The sequence below is a fragment of the Papaver somniferum genome, chromosome 11, assembly GCF_003573695.1.
Source record: "Papaver somniferum cultivar HN1 chromosome 11, ASM357369v1, whole genome shotgun sequence".
In the NCBI taxonomy this organism is placed as follows: Eukaryota; Viridiplantae; Streptophyta; class Magnoliopsida; order Ranunculales; family Papaveraceae; genus Papaver; species Papaver somniferum.
The window spans coordinates 24866501-24878769 of NC_039368.1; the positions used below are offsets into that span (position 1 = coordinate 24866501).

Below are 12269 nucleotides of genomic sequence, written 5' to 3' on the forward strand. Positions count from 1 at the left end.
GTGTTAACTCCGGAACTTGGTTATGTTTAAATGGTTTACATAATGGTACACGTACTGAAAAATTTATGTGAACTACAGAACTTGGTTATGTTATAAAGTATACATACTAGTACATGTACCATGACATATCTGTTCACAAACTGGTTAAGTACTTGTACTTTGTATGCCTACTTACACGTACCATGTCGATTAAATTCTTATGCACATAAAATTATTTCTCCGAGAAAATTAGCATTTGAATAATCTCTATTCGTATTCATAAAACACCATAGACATATTTGATCACATGATTGTATTTCGAGTTAAGTCTTAAGTGTTTATTTAAATGCCCAAGCTTATAATTCAGTTGGCTAGCTTCGTATAACCATTCATGAGCATGGTCTTATACACGGTTCAGTTACAGTATATTCTAACCAGAGTGTATATCTTGATTATGTAAATCAGATTCAAAGATTCATTTAACGGTGGATATTGTTTGCTTGGTTCTAAAGCTATCTTAGCTTAAACCTAAAGCAACCTATGCTTTGAATTTCTATATAAGGGGAACCTCAAACAACTGGGATACTGGAATCCCGACATTACTTTGGTGTGTCATAGTTGTTACTAGGGTTGTCCTTTCCAGAAACCCTTTTAGGGTTTAGCAACTACAAGACTTCATAGGGATTCGTGAAGCCAGGTCCAGATATTATGTTGATAGCTCGAGTATCCTGATCTTGATCGATTATTGAGCTGCTCACTTGATCAAGATATATAGTAATCATCAAAGTTCTCTTCGTTTCAGACTTTGTTGATTCCAAAAGTTTTATATTTGTGAGGTGAATAATATTCTAAGCTGCACTTCGGGTTGCATATGTCCGGATTTTGAGGTTAGCTAGACTTTGTACTAATCAATTTAGTATGCATTCTAAACCACTAATCAATCGATCATAAACAATAATAATGATAAAGACAATCGATAATCATGTGAAAAAAATCAAAATAGATTCATACATACTTCTCCCCCCAAGGCCTTGACAAAATAAGCTTTGATGTTGAAAGGTGATGAGACCATCGCTTTCTATCAGCCGAAATAGGCCTTTTCTAATGCAAAAGCTACGGTGAGGACACTTGGTGAACCTCTATTCGTCGGAATATTAAAAACTTGGGTTACACTTTGTTTACATCAAATATTTAACCTGTCGATAGTAACGCCGTCGAAAAAAAGGTAGGAGGAAAACACTTCCGTCGGAGTTTATACCTAATTAATTTCATTACACCGTGTTTACACCAAGTACTCAACTGTACGCTAGTAACACCGTCACAGTTGGACAATACTTTTGTCAAACCATGGATTTAGTAAAAGAACTTACGAGAACTAATACGAGTCTTGGTGAAACTAGTTGGGCCTGAGCCAGAGGCACATTTTATTATCTAAGAACCCGAAATGAGTTATCGGGGGAGCCCCTTTTTGTCCCAAAAATGACAAAAATAATGAAAAAAATACAAGAACAAACCGAAAGGTTATCTTTAATGATTTTTTTTTCTTTTCTAAGCAAAAGCAAAGAATAGGCAATTTAAATCAGCTTTTAAACGGTAGAACGCAGTATTGTCTGATACTCAACTACAAATTTCTAATCTTAATCCGAGACTTGACTAAATGTAAATTATTGTGCACGGTTGTTTTCGGTCCATTAAATGTAAATTTGGACAACAAGGACATTCCCAAAATCGAAACTACTTTTCAAACTCGTTTGTGTTTCCAGAGTTTTTTTTTTTTTTTGTAATATGTTAATCACATGTATCACATATAATACTACATATAGTATAACTTATGTCTATATGTATTTTAAAAAAGATTTTTAGTAGGTATTTTAACATACATACATACATAAGTTTTAGGAACTGGTTATCACACTCAACAATGTACATTATACATATCTGGACCCCCAACAGGGAATCTGTTACCATATTTCTTCTTTATTCCCATCTCTCTGTTCAATTTAAAATAATTGAAACCAAAAATAACATAAGACTTTGTCTTCTTCACTGCCTCTGCCGCAAAAAAACAGAAAATAAAAAACAAACAAAACTTTTAGGGTTCTTAATTTAGAACCCTTGCTTATTCTACATAGCAAATTAAGTAATGGAAAATCTAACAGAAAATAATGGTATCAAATATATTGAACACAAATACAGAAATCTTAAACGAATAGCGATGAAAAATTACAAATCTAAAGTGGAGCGATTGATTCTCTCTGCAGGTATGTTCTCCCCCAACATCCTCTCTATGTTAATTTCCTTTCCATGGCTGGTTTCTAACTTATAATTTCCCATCCTACATAAAGAAATAAAGAAAAGAAAAACATCGTTCAATTTAATAGTATTTGTTTAGAAATCAAGAATATAGAGGTACGAGCCAATAGAAACTTTTCGTTGCTCTAGTATTTCTGTTTCATGTTCCAATTTCAGTAGATCCACTTTTATGAAATTCCATAATGTATTCTTTCTTATATATTTGTGATTCTAGAGTCACCAAATATTCTATATCCAAATTCCACTTGCAAAAATTCTAGTTTTAGTCTTGGAAGAAGATAGTAGTACCAACATTCTTTTCTTTTTATTTGATCAGAACATTTGAGACACATTATATTATAGTATGCTTCCTAGCCTAGCTAACTGATTAACCTTACCATACCAACTTGCTCGACAACTTTTTGTGTTCAATTTGATTTCAAATTTTTTCGGTTTCTGTTTATTTGGAAAGGTTGGCACCATGATTTGAACTAGTAATCTCAAGTATGAATATTAGTCCCCTATTGATGCGTGTCGTGAGTGCAATAAATTAAATCACTTATTTCCACATAATTAACCGATAATATATTGGAAGCAAGGATCGTTCCCACGAAAAGCAAGGAGTTTTCAGTTATCAAATGTCACAATTGGGGGTTTTTGTTTATAGGTTATAAAGAAAAGTTAATAACAAAGCAATTAATAAAGATGTAATCAAGGATGAGAGATATGATCGAGGAATCCTTTTTCGTTACTAAACATTCATCAAATCTATCACACACACACACACATATATATATATATATATATATATATATATATATATATATATATATATATATATGGAATACTATGATATATATATATATATGGAATACTATGATATATATATATATATATGGAATACTATGATATATATATCACATATATAATTCATATATTATTCGTTAATATAGGAAACTATTTGTCGTTAATCACATATATCACCAACTGTAGTACAACTAGATCAGTGTTATCCCCGAAATTCTTTTTATTACTGGATATGAAAGTTCTTTCCTACCAGATTCTATTGGTTTAAACCACCTAGAAATACATCACCCTAGATGAATTTAGGTCAATCTCAGCAGTTAAACTCTTAGATCAAGGTCCACTTAGTAATGTTGGCTTTATTTTCGATTGCTCCACGGAATCCTCTGTAAGGTCTCACGATTTTTAATGGTGTATAGGTTGCTCGACTATTCACGTACCTCACAACTTTTTACTGGCAATAGATCAATCAACTAATCAATTTAGTATGCATCCTAAACCATTAATAAATCAATCATAAACAATAATAATGATAAAGACAATCAATAGTCACGTGAAAAAATCAAAATATATTCATACATACATGTATGTATATATGTATGTATGTATGTAATCAAACCATGTTCAAAACTTATAATTCATCCTCAATCAAATAGGAGTCTACCGCCAAAAAACAGGTAACATCAAATGACATTTTATTTTCAACTTTAAAGCAACAACACGAGTACATATGGGCTCAAGAATCCCTACCCCATAATCTTCCAGGCGACTTACCAACATTCACTCCTTCAAGAGGAAACATAACAACAAGAAGAACAAAGGTAAGGATAGGCTGGTCCTACCCCAACTCGAATTAGATAAAAATCAACATAGATGGCACTGCCAGAGGACACCCTAGAATTGCAGGGGCAAGCTTCATTTGCAAGAACTCGGAAGAAAAAGTTATCTTGGCTCTCGCGCAACCGCTAGGAATTACTACTACTTTAATTGCAGAAACCTGGCCTCTGTTACTGGAAACAAGAACCGCGATGGATAGACAATGGATGAAAGTTCTTTTCGAGACATATTCTGAAAATCTTCTGCACTTTGTTACTTCACCCACAACACCACCATGGTATTTACAGAGAATAATAAGAGAAATAAAGCATCATATCAATCAGATACCACACACAGCCATCCAACACAACCACAAAGAGGGAAACCAAGTGGAAGAATAGCCTTGCCAATCACGCAGCGGATGCAAGCCATACAGTGAATCTTGGAACCAAAATATGGGAACATGCAATCCCAAATTTCATTAGTCAAATTGTACTGAGTGATTCCATGGGTACTAGATACCCTCATATAATTTCCTCCTAGTTTCTTTAATGAATACATGCTTCAAAAAAAAGTTCACCAAATAAAATATTTACAGAAACACCGTACCGCACAAGAAAAATGTATGGTTTGATCTAGGGATATATACTATCGTGCGCCATTGTCCAATAATGTTGAATATACAGACCATGCGACATCACTTTATTAGCCTGGCGATATTGGGGTATACCCAGATTAATTGATGTATACCTAATGAGACAAGACCTGGGTTATTTGAAGTAAAACATGACATCCCTTAACCATGTATTTTCTAAATGTCTAATATACCCTTGTTTAATTAACACTAAAAACATCTGATTAGGTTAATTAATTGAGTAGATTAAAACTTATGAATTTAAGTTATGAAATTTTGTTTTTGATTGAACTTATGTGGGAAGATTTTTGATGAAAAAGATTTGTTTTGAGAATATTTTTTGCAACAGAAATGAAAGCACACTACCCAAACACTTCTGAAAAGGGGATTGCAAAGCTGTTGTACGATATCATACTCAAAATTAAAGAAGAAATCAACACTTTCAGTTCTGAATGTATGCAAAGTCGGCAAGGTCAACGAATGAAGAAGATGCTGACTAACATTGGCCGGCATGCTTAACAACGCCGACTTTATTATTTTTGACACACATGAGACTGTTGTAAATGCTCCGGTAGTCGGCATTTTATTGTTTTCTTACCTTTCCGACTAACCTATAATCGACATTTATTTAATTTCTCACCTTGCCGGCTAACCTATAGTCGGCATTTATTATATTCCTCACCTTACCGGCAAAATTTATAGTCGGCTAGTAATCTTTCAACCATGTCGACGTTTAGTTAAATAGAATCTAGAAAACTGTAATTCACTTTATGCATGCAATTTTTGTTACGACATTGATTGAAACATAAAATCTAACTTCTTGTCGTAGGAATAACGATGCACTTAGCATGTGCATCAAGCCTTTTAACCCCTAGGCGACTCTAGTGGACGAGTTATAGTCTCGTGAGGGTTTACATAGAGATCTACCCACAAAACTTACACAAAAACTTCTAAAACTATCAATTTTCGTCGGAGGAATCCGACTCCGATTCACCCACCATCATCTCCGGGGCATACTCCGGAATTTTGGATACCACGAAGTGATAGCTTGCATCAAATTCAAATGCTTCCCCCTTTTCCTCCAAGTAATGCGCTTTCACGATTTCATGCTACAAAACAAAACACAAGCTTACTTTGTTAGTGGTGTTTAATAGGAATATCAAACAACATGGATTACGTAAAATAAACCACAAAAATACTTACAAATTGTTCAATGGACAAGTTAAAGTGGGTAGCTTTCAAAATCCGATATTGGATAGCTAAATAAGCAAGTATTGCATTTTCGATGACTAGGTGCCTATCATGGATTTGTTGAACACTTTTTCTATTCGGATTTCCAAACTCTTACCTATATTTGTTGTATACCTTTGCCCAAAAGGTTTCGACATCCACCCTTATGGAAGACTGATTTATAACTCGAGTTTCGGCGTACCATGCTTTGGTGATGGATAGATCTTCATTTGAATCAAATGATGTCATTGTTGTATGTAGAGGTATCGGGAGAGTTAGAAAGATTATATTATGATATAAGCTTTAGAAAGTATATGCAAATAGGTGTGTGTTGTTTTGTAGAGAGAACTAGTGTATTTATAGGATGGTTCCCAAATTCGGACGTTGGTTAGTCAATCAATGCAGTTGTACTTGTAAAAATTTGAATTTTGAACTCGCCGGTAGGTTTTTGTTTCCCCAATATGCCGACTAACATACCGTCGGCAGGGTCGTAATTTTCTTACCCTGTCGGCTAAAACAATTTTCAAACACAGGAAATGTCATATTCTGCTGCATATGGTCGGTAGGGTATTTGTTTAATACAATGCCGATTAACACATAGTCGGCAGGGTCGTAATTTTCATACCTTGCCGACTTTAAGATTTTTATAACACGGGAGAGGGTCATTTTCTGCTGCATATAGTCTGAACGGTATTTGTTCATTAGAATTTCGACTGTTATACTGTCGGCAAGGTCTTAATTTCCTTACCTTGCCTACCCTGGTAACTGCACCATTTCTACTGTCAGGGCCGGCATTCTGCCAGTTCACAATCTTGACGGCTCTGGTTAGTCGGCACTGTAACTTAATAAAATATTCACTCAAGACCTTGACGGCTGAATTATTGAAAGTTAACATAACTAAACAAATAATTCATTCAACAACTAGAAATCCAACATTTGTCCAACCATTAGCCTTAACATTTATCTAACACATAAATAACTAAACTAGAAATGCATTCATTCACGACCACGACCACTACCGCCACCATGACCCCATTTAGCATTTTCACGACCTCTACCACTACCACCACCACGGGTGTGAGCCCTCTTTTTTTAAGCATTCCTCTTGGCTTGTGCTTCCCTCTTTAGTTCACCATTATCTCGCTAGAATATTTCAGTGGCATCTTCATTGTCAACATTGCTAGCATAGTCAATGTGCTTAGTTTGCTCTTCAATCGACAAAGTCTCTCCTCTTTCTCTCACGCAACACATCATCTTCACAAGGGTCTTAAAATGCTACTTCTATTTTCAATTAAACAACAAACAATTAATAAAATGATTCAATAATGTAATCTTAAAACAATAAGATACTTACAAAGTTCTTAAGACTTGTTGTTGGGTATTTCGGTGGCATCTTCCTCTTACAAGCCGGTTGTTCAATAGTCTCTTCCCTAATCACAGTAGGACGGGCAAAACCCAAGTACCACGACATGTAATTTTCATGAGCTTCACGACCTTCAGTCACCTCATCCAAAAGACTCGTATCGGTTTTACGGTTATACCTTCCGTTCCAATGAGAAATCTCTGGTTGTGGAGCATAACATACGTCAATACTTTTTTGGGATGTGTTGCACCCTGCCCTGTCCACTTTAAAGAACATATCATCACTGGCATGGGGTTTCTCTTGGATGTAACCCAGTTGTCGCATTACCCGATGTGGATCGTACATTGAAAATCCTTGGGGGTAAAACAAGGGCCGTAGTAGAATGCAACATCATCTCTCCTTATGATAATACCTTCATTTCTATCATCTCGATACATATTAAATATTACCTCATCCGCAGTCATTTTGTCCAAGGAGACTCGCATGTTGATAAGATGATGTGACATATCCTTATCCTGAGCACCAATAAAACTATATCGTTGTCCTCTTGGCAGGTGACTTGCAAGCTTAGTGTTCACTTTGATGTGGGGGTTGCCTTTCAACAAAGAAGGGAAATGCTCATATACCCAAACCTATGTAAACACAAAGTTTAGTAAGAATCTTATCTTATAAGCATTTTGAAAATATAAATGATTTAGACAATTGAATTACCTGGATGAGACATAGATTTCCATTAACTTGCTTCGCTAGAGCCCTTAAACCCTTTGTCAACTCTGCATTCAAGAAGGCGACTACCGCGGTACCCCAAGAATACTTATGCATCTCATGAAAGGGATGTAATAGTTGAAGATACTTGGAGTCGACCAAGCTTCCGGAACTGTCGGGGAAGATACAGTTTCCCAAGATGTATAGCAAATAAGCTGACGTTGTAGCATTGATTTACATCATGGGCACACTTCCTTCGTCATCATAGGTTTTCTGGGTCCCAGAGTATGTGTCCATCAACATCTTCAAACATAACTTCCTGCTTATATAACCATCCTTCTTCACAAACAAAGACTCAGACAGCTTCTCATCCAAACTGAACAAGATTTTTTTAAATTTGAAGATATTCTCCCAAGAAATTCCATCATTGTAGCTATCACTGATTGCTTTTCCCTCAACCTCGAGGCATAGAATTTGAAGAGCATCATCGGGAGTTACCACCATCTCACTGAATGGGAATAACGTTGTATTAGTCTCTCCGTAGAACCTCTCACATAATGCAGATACGGTAACTTTGTCATACTCAACAATCGAACTCTCCATTGCAGGCCACAACCCGGAGTTCTTAACAATCGCTTTCACCTCTTCACATAACTTTTCAAGTGGCCATAACGTCGTCATAGTGTTGAAGCTTGGCGCCTCATAAGACAGATGGCATGCTTGTGATCCTAAGTACCAAAAACACAAAATTAAAACAAATACAAGCACTTGAAGCAAATTTAAGATAGATACATACACTTAAATAAAAACAAAGTTTTATTGAGATTACTTACGATAGCATTATGGATTTCACATGCCCATGTGTGTTTCAAAAGGAGAGGGTACCCAAATATACCTCAAGCTAAAAAATTTCCTACCAAGTCCTTTCTCCGAAAGTGATTGTCTATGGACTGAGTTGACACAATACAACTAATCGTTTCACACTTAGTGTGATCGTCTATGGATATGAGATTGAGACAATACAACAACGAAGTATGTTTACTTGATAAGAGGTTCAGACTTAACCAAACACAATTGGATTACTATCAAGTAAATAAGAATTAACGTTTGTGTAATCTACTTTAAATTATAATAACAACAATTATAATTGCGGAAAATAAAAGTAAATGACACGGCAAGATTTTGTTAACGAGGAAACCGCAAATGCAGAAAAACCCCAGGACCTTGTCCAGAATTGAATACTCTTAGGATTAAGCCGCTATACAAAATCAAACCAACTTCGTATAGTTGAGACCAAGCAACTAAACATATAGTTCACCTAGTTCCGTCTGTATTCTCACGCCTCCAACTTATGAATAAGTCACGTACTTGGAACAATTCCTTTGGTTCATGTTCCAAACAGTAAATGAACAACAAATCTGTTTGGTAGCAACTCTTTTCAACCAAGTGATATGAGTTCGACATAGGCTTTCTGATTATCTCAATAAACTCCTTCGTCAGGTTCTTAGATCTATCTTATTATCAACTACCAAAGGTAATTGTTAAGATTTTGCAATCAATACTTTTAATCACAAAGAATTGTATTGATGCCGATCTACACAATTAATCAATCTAATCTACCACAAGGATAAACTGATTATAGTTGGATCCTCTATAACGAAACAAGTACTGTGCACACCAAAGATTATGAACCCCAAATCAGAAATCTTTAATATCTTCTTTGTCTTCAAATCTTCTTAGATCTTCAATAAACGCCTGCACACAACAACTTGAATCTCTTGTGATCAATCACACACAAAACGAAGTCTGTTAACAGTGGATTATCACAAGACGTCTTTAGATCTACAAACAGTCTAAAGATCCCTGTCGAAACTTCGATCTAGTTTGAGTGAATCTTGTATCAGAAGAGAAGATTCTCAATCATAAACAAACTAGGTGCAATCAAAGTTCAACCACCGTTAGTCAATCAAATCAATCGAGAACACAAGATAAACAACAATTATCTAGTTTCCCACTAACAGTACTAATAGAGCTTCTCAATCCCAAAGAAGACTTTAAACTGAGCGGCCGTAAGAGATTCGCCTAATTAGGTTACTCTCCTCTCCGAATAGGAGGCTTCACCAGTAACAACAAAACCGAGGAAGTTTGTTGTTACGAAGGATTAGTTTGCTAGAAATGCAAACTTCAAGTATTTATAGACAAGGAAGTTTGGACACCAAGGAATTTCCAAAACCGAAAATATTCTCAAGATATGCAATATATTCCAAATTCGGTTTCCATAATTCCTGGAAATGCTCTGTCCAAAATAATGACCGAAAATCTCTTTTGGAAAATCTTCAACTAGTAAATGCACATTATTAATTCTCATTTTCCTAAAATAAAATTAAAAACCTTAAATAAAAGATTCTTAACTTATTTATGTTTCGATCCTGGGATTTTCTTCCTTTAGCTATTAAGGAATAACTTTGAACAATTAAAGATAAGCGTTACTGCACATTTTCAAAGTATGTCGACATCCTTACTCTGTAAGTCCTCTTTCATACTTACAATCTTGAAATCGATTTGACACACTTCCAAACAAGTTTAGAATTGGTTTATCTGACTTTCAAGAACTATGTGATTGATTAAGAACACTCAATCACCATTCATGGGTTTAACGGTTCTACCAAAAGAAGTTTCGGTTCTACCTCCATGTGACTACTGTGCATAGTCACACTAGCTTTCCAAAATTCGGTTGACTAGGTACTAGGATCGGTTCCCCACATATATATGGTATCTAACTTGAATGTGTTGCATATGTCCATAGCTAGGATCGATTCCCCTTTGTGATGTGTTGCATCTCTTACTAGGATCGGTTCCCCTTTACCCAGAGTCGGTCTTACACAAAATCACAAACTCGATCATACCATCTCAGGTGATTACTTAAGATCGGTTTCACTAATAAAAGTCATACCAATACAAAAGTCGGGCCTTTGTGAGTAGCTTTACCAAGAACACAAACAAGTCATGAGCGGTTATACTAATCACACATATTGGTTGTTCACAAGATATGCAATGAATAACAATACCAATAATGCCTGGCGATTTCCTTTTCGATTCACAAAACAAGTTCATGAATTTACTTCCTTAAAACACATGTAAAACATTGTCTCCTAGGATGAAATACTCACCTCATACCCATGCATAATCACAATAGCATTTAAACGATTATGTCGATGTCTTATCTACAAAGTTTAATGGTTAAGCAATTAACCTCGTATTGTATTCCTTAATACTATGTCTATCTAGAGTGTTCATGCTTCGCAGTTCTGTTTTCAATATGCACGACTTGAAAGATACGCTAGGGAATGAAACAGTTCAAATCAAATATCACTAACCTCAAGTGGAAGGATGATGTTGTTGTTGTAGCTTCTTACTTTTTCACTTCTTCAAGTCTTCGCAATACTTGTAATGTCTCATATCCCAATACTTTCAAACCTATACGTGACTCTAGTATATAATCAAGCGACTCTTTAAATGAGTTTTGATTCACTAAAATATGACAACCAAACTTGACATACCAACGCTTGGTGGGTTTAACCAAGCTATGATCTAACAGTCTTTGTATCCAAAAAGAACATGTACACCATCTTCTAGGGTCCCTAGTGGAGGCTGAACTGGATCCAGTTGCACCTTCAAGTGACTGGGAAGCATGTGGGAATCAGCTGGTTTAGTGATAACCCTCTTCGGTCTTCCAGTAGCGGGTGTAGTTGTAGTTGCAGTTGCAGCTTCAGTTTGTTGATCATTACCTGCTTTTTCTCCACCCTCTTCTTCTTCCTCTTCAACAATTTCATCTTGTCTATCATTATCTTTATCTCCATCATTGTTATCACCATCACCATTACCTCCTCCAACATGTGGCATGTCTTAATCATCATCACCATCATCATGCTTATCGTCTCCTCCAGCAGCCGAAGTTCTTTCAACATCATCATGATCATTACCTCTTCTACCAGATGAATTTGATTGGTCTTCATCTGGAGTTTCATCTGAATCACTTGGTTCCGTTGGTGGTTGAGAACCATTCCGTTTACGGATCTTGAGCGTTCCCGGTTCAACGAATTCCCCTCGATGTGTTGCAGTCAAGAGTTTGTCACCAACACGACGAGGTTTCAAATGAGGAGTAACACTTTTATTCTTTCCCTTTTGCAACCTAAACAAGAAAAATAAAAAAAAATCAACTAGTCACCAGGGTCGACAACAATAACCAATGCCGACTAAACAATAGTCGGCAGGGTCGATAACTATAATCAATGTCGATTAAACAATACTCGGCAGGGTCTTATTCAACCACCATGCCAGCTTATAACAACTCTGAATACTGGAAATACATGCAATCTTCCACACAATTAGTCTGCGGGGTCTATAATCCATACAATGCCGGATAAAATGCAGCCGGCAGGGTGG

The 12269-nt window shown here is 35.9% G+C and overlaps 1 protein-coding gene across 1 annotated transcript; it reads right to left on the bottom strand.

Moving 5' to 3' along the window:
* Positions 1-7088: 7088 nt before the first annotated feature.
* LOC113324230 (protein MAIN-LIKE 2-like) lies at positions 7089-8504 on the bottom strand. Its single transcript, XM_026572551.1, has 4 exons — positions 8062-8504; positions 7830-7995; positions 7531-7750; positions 7089-7471 (listed from the first exon to the last, which is right to left on the bottom strand). The coding sequence occupies exons 1-4, from the start codon at positions 8502-8504 to the stop codon at positions 7089-7091; spliced, it is 1212 nt and encodes a 403-aa protein (XP_026428336.1).
* Positions 8505-12269: the final 3765 nt, after the last annotated feature.

Excerpts from the sequence above, each read along its gene's own strand:
- LOC113324230 (XM_026572551.1), bottom strand. The coding sequence starts at position 8,504 with ATGACGACGTTATGGCCACTTGAAAAGTTATGTGAAGAGGTGAAAGCG. Across the intron at positions 7,751-7,829 it reads GAAATCTATGTCTCATCCAG|GTTTGGGTATATGAGCATTT; the intron begins GTAATTCAATTG and ends GTGTTTACATAG. Across the intron at positions 7,472-7,530 it reads TCGAGATGATAGAAATGAAG|GATTTTCAATGTACGATCCA; the intron begins GTATTATCATAA and ends TTTACCCCCAAG.